This window comes from Pipistrellus kuhlii, unplaced genomic scaffold (assembly GCF_014108245.1).
Source record: "Pipistrellus kuhlii isolate mPipKuh1 unplaced genomic scaffold, mPipKuh1.p scaffold_m20_p_3, whole genome shotgun sequence".
Lineage (NCBI taxonomy): Eukaryota > Metazoa > Chordata > Mammalia > Chiroptera > Vespertilionidae > Pipistrellus > Pipistrellus kuhlii.
In genome coordinates this window covers 161,220,670-161,235,227 of record NW_023425529.1, presented here as the reverse complement: position 1 = coordinate 161,235,227, position 14,558 = coordinate 161,220,670, and the positions used below count along the sequence as shown (strand labels likewise).

At 38.8% G+C, this 14,558-nt stretch overlaps 1 protein-coding gene and 1 long non-coding RNA gene across 4 annotated transcripts in view; both read left to right on the top strand.

Annotated features, from left to right (window-relative positions):
- The window catches only part of TUBGCP3 (tubulin gamma complex associated protein 3), an 87,225-nt gene extending 79,829 nt beyond the window's left edge, over window positions 1-7,396 (top strand). For all 3 annotated transcript variants that reach the window (XM_036456104.2, XM_036456105.2, XM_036456103.2), the window contains 5 exons: window positions 2,436-2,524; window positions 2,654-2,785; window positions 3,847-3,987; window positions 4,448-4,564; window positions 6,271-7,396. In XM_036456104.2, the coding sequence (XP_036311997.1) occupies window positions 2,436-2,524; window positions 2,654-2,785; window positions 3,847-3,987; window positions 4,448-4,564; window positions 6,271-6,429 (638 nt within the window). In that variant the 3' untranslated portion in view covers window positions 6,430-7,396. The remainder of the gene's footprint in view (window positions 1-2,435; window positions 2,525-2,653; window positions 2,786-3,846; window positions 3,988-4,447; window positions 4,565-6,270) is intronic.
- Window positions 7,397-9,255: 1,859 nt separating this feature from the next.
- LOC118729436 lies at window positions 9,256-10,773 on the top strand. Its single transcript, XR_004991235.2, has 2 exons — window positions 9,256-9,512; window positions 9,752-10,773. It is a non-coding gene; the product is annotated as an uncharacterized LOC118729436 (long non-coding RNA).
- The last annotated feature ends 3,785 nt before the right edge of the window (window positions 10,774-14,558 follow it).

Sequence of the window (14,558 nt, the reverse complement as noted above, 5' to 3'; positions counted from 1 at the left end):
CCACATCATCAAGGATTAGCTGAGATCGGATGTCATGAATTTTAGGTTGACACCAACATTAAATGGTGATTTTTTTTTTTTTTGGTAAATATTTTTGTTTTATGGACATTCAATTGCATTTTCATTTCCAAATGTGGGTGACCTTAAAAATTCTAGAAGATTAATCAGTAGTGGAGAAATTGTACACTCAAGTAAATCAGAGATTATCAACAGAATTAATGAGTTAATCACTACATGTCTACTTATCCAACTGTCTTAGTGCCAGAAAAAATATTTCTGGTTTGCAAAGGAGCTCAAAATTGAAATGTGAAAAATGTTAGCAAAAACGTACAACCTGCTACTAAAAACCAATGCATTAAATATCTAAGTACTGCAGGTTTGATTGTTGGTGTGACTCCAGTGAAAAAACTCCAGAGGAGACCCCAAGAAATACAGAGTAAAAGAAACAATAAAAACTTGAATTTTTCTGGGATTGAGCTCCTTTTATTATGCATAGAAAATTCATTTAGAACTAGATGGTGAAAAGTAACCACGAAAAAAAATACTTTATGCTTCTGTAGTAAATAAAAGATCCCTCAGAGATAGCTGTGAGAGCAGTCTAGTTAATATTTTCATAAGAAATCTACAAGAGTATATGAAGAAATTACAGCTTTGTCGGAGATGTTAAACTTTCTCTGGAAGGAAACTGTCAAGGCAGATAAGCATAAACTACAGTATTCACAAGGCTGCAAAACAAGTTGACTGTGTTTACTGTGAATATGTGGAAAGCAATGCATTTTAGGAAATATTTAAGGTGCACTAGAGGGTAGATTCAGAGACATTGGCTATCACAGTGAGACCTGAGTGTCATTGTGTTTGATTTATGAAGACATTACTCAATTTGTTTCCCTATGAAAAAGTCCACCAGAATTCTTTGATAAAATGAAGAGCATAAAAAAAAAAAAAACCTTCCATAAATGATACTAGATTTATATATCTAAAAAGAAATCACACCCTAGAATGGTCTTGCGGACCAGTATGTGTTATGAACACCTGCACGCATGTTTACATAGAACAGACAGTATTCCAGGTAAGGCTGCCGGCTCCAGGGGGAAGATCCAGTCTATCATCCCAGCTCAGGGTTAAAACCCAAAATAGAAAAGGTAGTCACCATAGAAATGGCAGTAAATGGTAGTTACTTCCCTGAGAAGCTTACTTAAACGGTAATATGGATGAATACCACTTAAAACAGCATTTTATTATGCTCTTTACACTGAAAAGTAATTTTGGTTAAATAGGCTATGAGTATTAGACTAGAAATCTTAGCCCCACTTGATAGTTTCAGTGAAAAATTAAGTACATTCTTCATTCTAGGCTTACAAATGAAATGTGAAACTTATACCCTATTTTTTAGAAGAATATTTGCCATATTCACAGAGTACGGATTCCTAATGGTGTGGAAGAGATCAGGTGTATTTGGAGCACATGATGATCTTTTGAGGTTGCTGTGCTGTTTCTTCATTGGCCAAACAGTACATGTTAGACCAAGCCAGCAGAATCCCCAGTGCCACTTAATTCTGGAGTTTTTCTATAAGTATATATTGTGACTGTTAGTTTTTTCATATTTACTTATATGTTTTACTTTCACATTACTGTCTGAAGAAAGGACAAGAATGATTTTTCAAATAACTGCATATAGCACCAAATTATTTATCCAGGTAGCTGATTAAAGGCATTTGGAGTTGTAACAAGAATATGCCAAGTCTGACCCCTATTTAAATCTCTATGTAGTCCATCCTCTGAGGGCCCCATCTCTGATTGAATCCTCATGTACAACAGTGTCCCATCATACTTGGGTAGTTTTTGAGCAAAAATTAAAAGTGCAGGTGGAGAACGGCTGCTCCGTGGTGGCCTTCAAGCCTTTTGATGGTTTTATAATCTCATAAAGAATAGAAGCAGAGTCGGCTCCCTCCAAGGTTCATGTTTCTCTCAGGTGACAAGGTCACATTTGGGTCCTTGAGGAAATGTCACTTTTGTCTCCAAATAGCTGGGGAATAGTAAATGTTTCATGCACAATAGGGAGGCTAATTGTAAAGAAGCCATAAAATTGAGCCTGCATTTATTCAAGATATTGCATTATTATAAGATAAAAATTTTTTATTCAATTTTCAAATACAATTTTGTTTTATGGCATACTTTATTAGCTCCTTATATTCTGTAAAATAATATAGTGCTACTTGAATAGATAGCTAAATCCTTTTTTTTTTTAGCTTGAATGGCACAGAAATTGATTATGAAAAGGTGGTTTCTTTTTTAACGGGTGGGGAGTTAAAACTAGTGATTTTTAAAAAATGTTTTTAAAAATTATATTGTAGATACACAGGAAGGAAAGCATGGGGTTGATTTTCAGTGCTTTTCCCTGTGGTGTCTAACATCAGTTCTCTTGACTCTTGCAGAGTTCTCTGGCGTGCTGCATCACTGTCACATTCTGGCATCTGAGATGGTCCATTTCATTCATCAGATGCAGTATTACATTACATTTGAGGTACATTTGAGTCATTGGTTGATTTTAGTTTAAATAAGTCATATCCTCTGGCTTTGCATGGTGTTATTTATGAAAGATACTATACTAGGAAGAACACAATCTTATCCTGAGTTTCATATCATTTCCTAGGTGCTTGAATGTTCTTGGGATGAACTTTGGAACAAAGTGCAGCAGGCCCAAGATTTGGACCACATCATCGCAGCCCACGAGGTGTTCTTGGATACCATCATCTCCCGGTGTCTGCTGGACACTGACTCCAGAGTAAGACTGATGTGTGGTTTAGAAACAAGAAACAGAAAAGATCATAGTCTCCTTTTTCTAGAGTTCCTGTCTAATGGAGAATTTTTGAAGTGGCCTGATGCCCACAGTAGTGATTAAGACAATCTTATTTTAGTTAAATGTTCATGGCGCATTGTTTGTAAATACAGTTGGAACAATAGTGCTGAAACAAGAATGCCCTCTAAAGTGAATATGAAGATGACAAAGAAAGTAATAATGTCCATTCTTTTCCTAGGTGTAATAATACCCCCTTGTAGTTGTTCAAAAGAGAAAAACTAATCATGAGTGATGGCTCTGATGTGTGGAGGGTTACTATCTGAACAAAGTAAACCCAGCAACTCATGTGAAAACAAAATAATCAGTAACCTGTCTGCAAGTCCAGAAGAATGGTCTGAGAAAATGCAGGGCCCTCCAGGCTCCATGCTCATTTTCTTGTTTTAAAATATATTTTTATTACTTTCAGATAGGAAGGGAGAGGGAGGGAGGGAGGGAGGGATAGAGGGAAAGAGAGAGGGAGAAAGAGAGAGAGAGAGAACAATGATGAGAGAATCGATTGGCTGCCTCCTGCATGCCTCACATTAGAGTTTGAGCCCGCAACCCAGGCATGTGCCCTGGCCGGGAATTGAAGTATGACCTTCTCATTCTTGGGTTGATGCTCAACCACTGAGCCACACTGTAGGATAGTCCAGCTCCTGACTGAACCACTTACTAGAAGTTTTGACACTTGGGGTAGCGCTTCAAGTTTGTAAGGTTTTTGTGAGGAATGGAGGTAATTTGAATAGAGAGCTTGGGGTATGTCATACTGGTGTTGTTATGGTGATACAGAATTACTATGGGGTTTTGCTAGGACCTGGTATAGTGTTGCTGCATAGTAGATGTTCAGTAAATGTTTGATAATGAATGAATGAACAACTAATGAGCATTTTGAGAATACGAGTTGGTATCTTGTTTTTTAGTATCTTATTACTAATTATCAATATTTTATTTGGAAAACTTAGAATGTTGGGTTGTATTCATAAAAAAAAAATATGTCATCTCTTTAGGCACTTTTAAACCAGCTTAGAGCCGTGTTTGATCAAATCATTGAACTTCAGAATACTCAGGATGCGATATACAGAGCTGCCCTGGAAGAGCTGCAGAGACGGTTACAGTTTGAAGAGAAAAAGAAGCAACGTGAAGCTGAGGTATGGTTTTGATGCTAGTGGATTTATCAGTTTAAATAATGAACTTACTGCCATTATATTTAATAAATACAACAAATAATTTTCATGCTAAAGTGTTCCTAAAACTGATCCTGTGCTCACATCCACATTTGGAGTCCCGAGAAAGAGCTGTTTTAAAGGGAGTGGTCACCATCACACCATCATGCTTTAAAAAAAAAGGTGACAGTTTCACAATAACCACAAATCTCTTGCATGTCATTTACTCATATGTATTGATGTATTTCCAAGGTACATATTTAATTGGGGGATAAAGTAAGGCAGAGAACAGTTTGGCATCAGAAAATTACCATAGAAGTTCTTAGTAGTATAGAGGGACGTAGAAAGCGCCCCCCACCCCAACTCCTGACATTTCTTCTCAGCCCTACATTGACAATTTCTTCCATCCAGATTTCAGTTTAATTTGGTACTTCTGACTCTTCAGGGCCAGTGGGGAGTGACAGCAGCAGAGGAAGAGGAGGAGAACAAGAGGATTAAAGAATTTCAAGAGTCTATACCAAAAATGTGTTCCCAGTTGCGAATATTGACGCATTTCTACCAGGTACATATTAGAGTAACAAAATCCTGTCCAAATCACATTGCTCATTTTCTATAATTGACTGTTGGCTGTCAAAATGATTAGAAGGGAATTACTCAATCAGTGTAGTGGTGAGTAGCACTCACCGTGGTTCCCAACGGTGGCTGTGACCTGTGGTGCAGCCAGGTCTGAGAAGCCCTGCTGGGGGTGGTTCTAGTGTTATCAGTGTTGGGGGCTGCAGGGGGTGGCTGCTCTGGGAAAACCAGCATGCATCTCTTCAGCACAGACCTGGAGAGAAGTGCACAGGGAGGTACATCAGGATCTTAAGTGCAAGGAGCTGCCAGGGAGCCAAGGGGCTGAGCTCAAGGAGAACAAGTGTGAAATTGCTGATGAGGGAAGTTGGTCCACAGAGGCCATATTTCTATTTTGTGGGTTTGGTTTCTGATTTCATCTGTTTCTCAGTGTGATTTTCATGTTGAAAATAACAGATGAAAAGATTTTCATGAAGAATTTTTCCATTTGGTTGCTAATAACTAATTAGAAAGGCAAATCAAACTTTTAAAAATTACGTTTTTGTGTGCTGTGATAGTCATGTGGTTCAAAACTTAAAATGAAGCATCACCACATTGTACCATAGGCTTCTAGTGTGCTTCCTTTGATCCTCATAGCTTTGAATTTTATATTTTTCTTGAGTCTATCTAAGGGGGAAGTGTCTCTTTTGCAAGTGCTCTTACTCTAACATTAACCTACTATTGTATTTTGTTGGAAACGTTTCATAAGTGGTAGTAATGACTGGTTTACGTTCATACAGACATATTTTTTATTTTATTTTTTAAATTTCTTTATTGATTAAGGTATTACATATGTGTCCTTATTCCCCTGTTGCCCCCACACTCCTCCACTCATGCCCTCACCACCCTATTGTCTGTGTCCATTGGTTAGGCTTATATGCATGCATACAAGCCCTTTGGTTGATCTCTCCTCATTACCCCCACCCTCCCTTACCTTCCCTCTGAGGTTTGATGGTCTGATCTATGCTTCTCTGTCTCTGGATCTGTTTTTGTTCATCAGTGTATGTTGTTCATTATATTCCATAAATGAGTGAGATCATGTGATATTTATCTTTTTCTGATGGGCTTATTTTACTTAGCATAATGCTCTCTAGTTCCATCCATGCTTGCCTGTGCCTTGGGCTGGCCCTGGGTGGTTGGGGCCTGAGGGTGGGTCCGGCTGCACTGCACGCCTGCCACCTCCCCAGCCCCGGCCGGGCTGAAAGGACTGGGCACCGCCATCTTGTGGCTATGGGCGCTGTCAGATTTTGCATGGCGTGACAGTCCATTTGCGTATTCCTTCTTTATTAGATAGTATGAAAGATGAAAAGTGTAATGCTAAGTTTTTAATGTAAAAAGAATAAGGTGTTTTAACATCAGTTACTTTGCTTTTTGATTGTTCTGGGAGAACTTGGGACAAAATGGAAAAATCTATTGGTTCTTTTAGATAAAATTTATTGGTTGCTAATTTGTAAAATGGACATCTCTTCCTAATGTGGGCTCCATTAGGTGGGTAAACTGCAAGGTTCTGGTGCAGATTCCATCTCTCAGTACACTTGCCATAGTTGTGTTTATGTTTGGAAGGAAAAAGTAACACCATGCGGGATTTCATTGCGGGGGCATGTTTTGTGTATAGTTCCTTTCTGAAATGAATATTTTGCTCTTTTTATTTCTCTTTAGGGGATTGTGCAACAGTTTTTGGTGTTGCTGATGACCAGTTCTGATGAAAGTCTGCGGTTTCTTAGCTTCAGGTTGGACTTTAATGAGCATTATAAGGCCAGAGAGCCAAGACTCCGCGTGTCCCTGGGCACCAGGGGGCGGCGCAGTTCCCACACCTGACTTCCTACCGGCTTAGGGAGCTGCAAATGCTATTAACTGCAGTATTTGACATTAACTTCCACATTTAGATTCTCAAGGCAACTGGCATGCTGCGGGCACCCACCATTCCTGCCCACAAATCCTTCAGTGTTTCAAAGGCATGGCGTCCGGTAGAATCAAAGTCATGTTTTTATTCATTGAAGTTGAAGATGTTTGTAATAGCACTAAATTAAATAGGCTGGTTTGCACTATTCACATTTATTTTTTAAAGTCTTCATATTTCAAAGATACCACACTTTGTTGAGGCTTCTTAAGCTCTTCATGATATAATTTATATTTATCACTTTTTTAAAAAGTCACAGTTTCTTTTAGAGAAAATTAGGGCAATGGATATTAATCAGTTAAGATGGTAATGTCATTGGTATTTTTTTTAACATCCTCTTTAGAGGCAATTTTTGTTAATATAATCAAATTAAATCTAAACAAAATGTCCCTACTAAGAAAATATAGAGCATTTTATTTTGTTTCTTAGTGTTGTAAAATATTAACCTCTGTAAGAACATTTATATCTTAATGCATTTACACATGTTTATTCTTTTTTCTTCAAAGTTTACATTTTTTATATTTAATTTACTCTTTCACATGACTGCTAAAATAGTGTAGAACAAATAAGAGTGATGTGCAACAAAAACATCGTTAAACCTAGATTTTTTTAAACCATTGGCTGAAGTGTAAATATGTATGACTAGAAGGTTAATGAAGTATTTTATTTTCAAAATTCTGATAAGCATTGGGAAGAAATTGACTTGAATAATGAAAGTTTCGTTTTTCCTTGCCTATTTTTTCATTGTAAATATTTATATACGTACTACTGACCAGATGTTGGAGGGAAATGTTTTTGTAAAAATGTCATATCAAGTCACATAAATCTGCCTTATTATGTTGCATAAGTGAAAACTTAGAAAATTAAAAGCAATTATCTTTCACACGTATATGGTTCTTTTTTGAGGAGTCTGTGGAGACACAGTTCACTTGCCAAGTTTTGGGGGTAGGGATTGACAGAATTAGAATTAATGTGCTTCAGTATATGAATTATTTCATCAGCAAAACTAATAAATTAGACAATGTGTTAGTTTCAATGTAGAGCCAAAGGGAATATTACCCACCCAGTATTCACATGATACAGGTGACCTTTCATATCTGTGAGTTCTGCATCTGCAGGTTCAACAAATCTGATCAAAAACATCTAAAATAAAAAAAAGTCATGCTGTTGCTGATGTGTAGTTAGGCCTCCAAGGTTGTGTTTGTTCTGAACATGTACAGACTTTTCTTGTCATTCCCTACACCAGTGTTTCCCAAACTTCTCTCATGATGAGAATCCACCTGGTGGAGTTGATAAAATACAGATTTCTGAATCCCAACTAAGAATTGCTAAACTAGAATTTTTGGGACATATAGGTAAAATTATATACTTAACTAGTGCTCTCTTAAAGAAGTTTGGGAAACACTGCCCTACACAATAAAGTATAAATTATTTACATAACATTTATGTTAGTTATTCTAAGTAATCTAGAGCTGATTTAAGGTGTTCAGAGGATGTGCAAATATTATTTGCAAATATTATGCCATTGTACATATGCAACTTAAGCTTCCTCGGATTTGGGTATGAGTGTGGGGTCTGGAACCAACCTCCCACAGATACTGGGGATGACTATACCCTTTTAATTATCTGATATCCACATCTGATTTCTGTGGAGTCCTGGCTATGCAGAAAGGAATCCATGGTAAAGATCAGAACTTCTGCCGAAACTGGTTTGGCTCAGTGGAGAGAACGTCAGCCTGCAGACTGAAGGGTCCCAGGTTCGATTCTGGTCAAGGGCATGTACACTGGTTGCAGGCACATCCCCGGTGGGGGGTGTGCAGGAGGCAGCTGATAGATGTTCCTCTCTCATCGAGGTTTCTAAAAATTCATAAAAATATATTAAAAAAAATAACTTTGTAGGGTATACACTTTATTTAGTTAAAAAACCCATAAAAGAAGAAACTTGAAGCAGCTTTATCTGTGGAAAGCTTCTCAGAAATGATTGTGTACTGCAATCTCCAAGAGAAATTGCCCAAAGTGTTTTGACTTTGGAGCTTGTATTTGAAATTTTTTTTCAGAGATTCTCAGTAGAAACTATTCTAGACAATTCTGTTTTGGGGAATAAAACTCGATCTGAATTTAGGGGCCATCAAGCAATTAGGCCAGATTTGTGGGTTATGAAGGAGCTTCTGAGAAGGGACATCCTGAGTGGAACCAGGACAGTCCTGGCAGGGCCAAGATGCAGGTCTCAATAAGATCAGAACTGTGGGTCTGGGAGACGGAGATGTGGACCACAGAGGTCAGGGCAGTCGAGGGATGGTGGTTACATGAGGCTTTGGAAGAACTCATTGCAGACTCACTGGATAAGTCACTAATGGACAGGCAGGCCTGTCACAGAGCAGGGTCCCATCAACCAGAATCAGCAAAAGGTTTGATGAGTGCGGGACACTGAGTGGTTGAAGGCATGGCCCTGGAAGGGTCACTTCATCCAAAGTATGGTAATCATTCTTACGTTTCAGAGTTGTAAAGATTTAGCACTAATGCATGCATAGAGTCTGGCTCATAATAACCCATTGTACGCCATCTAGACACAAGCGGCGGACCTTCCCCACCCGCCACACGTGTCTATTAAAAAAAAAAAATGTTTTCCCTAAGTGGCATCCTTAATTAACTTTAAAATCATGTTTGTTTGAGAATTTTCAGCTGTTGAAAATATTCAAGAACACCTGAATTGTGAGTAATATATTTATTTTTATAATATTCATTGCAAATCGATTTTTTAATTAAATTAAAAATATTGAATGGTTTCCATTTTGGACACGTGGCAGTTAACTGGATAAATGGTGCTCTTATGGTCTGGTAGAGAGAAGGCTCTTGTCCTGGGCAGCTCAGGTAAGCTTCAGCCTAGCTTTTCTGTCATGGAGGACGCCTCTTGCCCAGGAAGGTCAGTTACCGTGGCTGAAGGCACAGTTATCCTCAGAGTGGAAAGACTTGCTTCCCTGATGTCCTGCTGCGTTAATAGGTATGGCTAGCCGAAACCGGTTTGGCTCAGTGGTAGAGTGTCGGTCTGCGGACTAAAAGGTCCCAGGTTCGATTCCGGTCAAGGGCATGTACCTTGGTTGCGGGCACATCCCCAGTAGGGGGTGTGCAGGAGGCAGCTGATCGATGATTCTCTCTCATCGATGTTTCTAACTCTCTATCCCTCTTCCTCTCTATGAAAAATCAATAAAATATATTAAAAAAATATTAAAAAAAAAATAGGTATGGCTAAAGAGGGGAGTAGGCTTGCCTTTTCTCCTGAGTATCCGCACCAGGAGAATTCATGGCGTTGTGATTTCCCTAATCCTATGGAGAATGTGTCTCCAGACTTGAACATACGACAGAAGGGTACAACCAATTTGAAAATACCACTTATTAAAAAAAGAGCATTTTCATCAAATAGCCACAGTCACATTCCAACTGAATCAAGAGGCATAAAGTCTATGTTAAAGGTCAGGTGTTGCCAGAAACTGACCCACCTGTGGGTCGTGAGGGCAGCTGAAGCTGTGGACTGGGCTGTGGGCCACGGGCTGCTCGTGGCTGTAGCTACAAGTAGCAGTGACAAGACTCCTATCCCGGTCTTCCCAGAAGAGTGCTGTAGACCTGAGGGTGGCTGGCTGGCCAGGTGAGCAAGAGGAACAGATTTACGCGTCTAGGATTTAAGGAAGAGGCTAGGGCTAGAGAGACTCGTTTGGGAATCATCGGCATAAGCAGTATTTGAAGGCGTGGGAGTCAATAAGGTTGCCTGTGAAGATACTACAGAGACAAGGATTCAGAACCAGGTTTGAGGTTCTCCCAATATTTGGAGGCTGAGCAGGAGTGTTGGGGTGTCACAGTGACCATGGGAACACCGTTACAAGAAATCAATGGTCAACTCTTTAGATTGCTGAAAGCCTGAGTTCAATTATAAGAGAACTAATCATTGCATTTGGTGAGAAGATGATTTTGACAAGGAGCTATTTCATTGGAGTGCTAGTTGATCAGTTTTATTGTGTTTTTTTTTTTTTTAAGAAACAGCTTTGGGTTTCATGGATATTTTCTACATAATTAAATTTTGAATGTATTTAAGACATGTAGAGTTTAAAGATTAATTGTAAAGCCAGAAGCCATCCAATGTTCTACCTGCTAGTGTGAAATGTACATGTCCAGTAATCTGTAGCTCCCTTTTGACTCTTCCTGATTCTATTTCCTGCTCCCTCTATGCAGGTAAGTCACCTGGCTTTTGTGGTGTCACCCCCTTGCTTTAAAAGAAAAAAAAAAAAAATTATCACCTATGTATGCATCCTAACAATAGATTGTTAGTGAAATATTTATTTCAACATTTTATATGGGGATCCTATTGATACTTATAACTTAAGTGTCGTGTGAATAACTGATAGCTCCAGCTGTACCTGAAGTTCACTCATTGCTGTTACTACAGGCACACCTCCTTTATTGTGCTTTGCTTTATTGCATTCAGCGGATACTGCATTTTTCACAAATTGAAGGTAAAACCTTCACCAGCAAAAAAGATTATAACTTGCTGAAGGTTCAGATGCTAGTTAGCGGTTTTTAGCAAAGTATTTTTTAATTAAGGTATGTACATTGTTTTATTAGACATAAGACCATTGCACACTTAATAGACTACACAGTATAAAAAACCTTTACATTCAGTAGGAAATAAAAAAATTGTCACTCGCTTTATTACATTATTTTTAAATATATATATTTTATTGATTTTTACAGAGAAGAAGGGAGAGGGAGAGAGAGTTAGAAACATAGATGAGAGAGAAACATCAATCAACTGCCTCTTGCACACCCCTCACTGGAAATGTGCCCGCAACCAAGGTACATGCCCTTGACCGGAATCAAACCCTTGAGTCCACAGGCCGATATTCCCTCCACTGAGCCAAACTGGTCAGGGCACTTTATTATACTACCCTGTTTCCCCGAAAATAAGACAGACAATGTCTTATATTAATTTTTGTTCCCCAAGATGCGCTAGGTCTTATTTTCAGGGGATGTCTAATTTTTCCATGAAGAATACAGTACACATTTATTGTTAAATGAAAATAAAGGAAATTTATTACCTGTATAGTACGGTAGTTGTCAACACAAACCAGACAAACTGTGAATCCTACAGTATCAAGAATTTACTCATTTATTCAATGACAATCATATCATCATCATCTGGAACATCATTATAACAATCCAATTCCTAAATTTCCTGGTGAATTTCTTGTGAATCCATTTCTTTCTGAATCAGTGGATCAAATCTCTCATGTTTAGCCTGGGGGGTGGGGGGGAGAAGGGGCTTATTTGCGGGGGGATGCCTTATATTTCACCCAGAAGGAAACCTGTAAGTAGGTATTATTTTCGGAAGATGTCTTATTTTCGGGGTAACACGGGTATTTGCTTAATTGTGGTGGTCTGGAATAAACCTGCAATATCTCTGAGGTATACCTGTATCCCAATGTTTTGATTATACAATTTACTCAGCCATTCTATTGTTAATGGATGTTTGTATTATTTGCAATTTTCAGTTATCACAAACATTGCTGATGTGAACATTCTTGAATGTTTCTTTGGGCTTACATGCAAAAGTTTTTCTAGAGTAAATACCAGGAGTGGAATTGCTAAGTCATAGGATAACTTCAACTTTACTATGTAGTGCCGAACTACTTGACAAAATGTGCCAAATTTCATTCCTACCCCATGTTTTTGAAAGTTCTTGCTTAGTATCCTGGAACTCTTGGCATTGCCAAAGTTATGTCAGATCTGGCTGCTATATTATGGTATGTTGTGGCTTTAATTTATATTAAGTATTTATGAGGTTGGATATTTTACTGGTTATTTGAATATTCTCATTTTTTGGTTACAGGTTTCTAGTACTTTTTGAAGGGTTGTTTGCCATCTTATTATTGGTTTATAGGAGTTCTTTATATGTTTTATATGCTCATCTTTTGTCAGTTACAATATTGTACACCCTTGCAATTTCTGGCATGCTTTCTTTGTGTTGTCTTTTCTTATTTTAAACTTCAGCATAGAATCATCTATCAATCTTTATGATTTATAAAATGTTATGGTTAGCAAATGTGTTTTGTTTAAGAAATGCTTTTGTACTCTGAAATCATGGAAGATAGTGTCCTATATTTCATTCTAAAAACTTAATAGCTTTGTCTTTCATATTTTAATTTAGTTGGAATCAATTTTTACATATGGTATGAGGTAAGAGTCCGATTTCATTGATTTTTTTTATAAATGTATCTAGTTCCAAACACCAATAATTGAAAAGTCTAATTGAAATACTACCTCTGCCATAAAGCAAAAACCTATAGATGTTTTTTCCCCCCTCCATTGGTCAAAGTATTTCTCCTTGCATCAATATGAGAGTGTCTAAATTTCTCTAGTTTTATGATAGAGATTGGTACCTCTGAAGGAGCGTGTTTCAAACTTCTTGACTCTTCTTCAAGAATGCCCTGGCTATTTCTGACCTTTTTTATTTCATATAAATTTTAGAATCCAGTCTCCACACCGCCAAAATAATGGTATTTTGATGAGGGTTGTATTATATCTATAAGTCAATTTGGAGAGAGGTGGCATGTTTATAATATTGATTCTTCTAATCTATGAACATAGTATATATTTCTACATTTACTTAGGTTTTCTTAATGTCTTTTAGAATTTTATAAACTTCTGATAATGGGTTTGCACAACTTCTATTAGATTTGTTTCAAGGGGCTTCACTTTTAAAAATGCTATTAAAAGTGGTATTTTTATTTAAAATATAATTTTCTTCCTGCTACTGATACACAGAAATGTGATTAAGTTTTATAAATTGATTTTGTATTCTGACGTGTTGCTAAATTAGCCTAGCAATAGTCTATTAATTCTAGTAGTTTATCTGTAGGTTCACTGGATTTTCTATGTGCCTGTGTCTGGATCCCCCAAGAAACAAGCAGCACATGGAATTAAATATTATGTATCAGAGGGGATACCTGAGAGGGACAATGGGCAGGGATTTGGTGGAGCCTGGGAAAGCCAGCAGACTGTGATTCATGTCTCAGTCTAGTGAAGAAGGGTGGGAGGAAGGAGTGATTGGGTGGAATAGTCTCAGACTGCAGTGTAGTCTTAAGGGTGTATAGCACACATCAGGAAGTCCTGAGCCAGAGTCACCCATCAAAGGAGTCCTATGTGTCCTAGGATGGGTCTATACTAGTATCCTTTGCAACTTTCTGTTGTGGACTGGGAGAGGCCAGGGTAAGCACGGCCGTGGCATGAAGGCCACAGGTTTTAAATATATTTTTATTGATTTTGTACAGAGAGGAAGGGGGAGAGATAGAGAGTTAGAAACATCGATGAGAGAGAGTCATCGATCAGCTGCCTCTTGCATACCCCCTACTGGGGATATGCCCGCAACCAAGGTACATGCCCTTGACCGGAATCGAACCCGGGACCCTTCAGTCCCCAAGCCGACGCTCTTTCCATTGAGCCAAACTGGTCTCGGCAGCCACAGGTTTTAGATCTGACATTCCCACAGGTAAAGATCTGAGAGGCTCATTTTCAGGGTTCATGGATCTGTTCCCCCCACAAAGTTGGGGAGCCTCAAGCCTTATTTTCCCAAAGGAAATCTCAGAAGGTGGTGAATGGGGTGAGCCCCACCCAACACCATGTGCAAGGCTGTGACAGGTCACCTTTTCCCTCACCCACAGACCTACTTTGGCTGATGTGGGTGTCTTGCCTCGCCATGCAGCCCATTCCTTCATTCCTGGGGTGGAGGATCTGAATCTTTGTGGTCCTACCCCTTAGAGGTCAGGCCTGCTGCATTAAAATGGAGGTGCCTACGTGGGATCCCTCGGTCCTGTGCGGATGGGCTATCCCATTCCTCTGCCGGTGTGGTGACTCCTCACCTATGGTCCCTGGGCATAAGATGCACGAGCTCCCTGGCAGCAGCCATTCCCGTAGCCCTCTGCACCATGTACATTTGTGTCCTGCAGAGCAATGACTCTGAGAGGGGCTTCTCGGAGCCCCAAGCACGTATTCCCGGTGG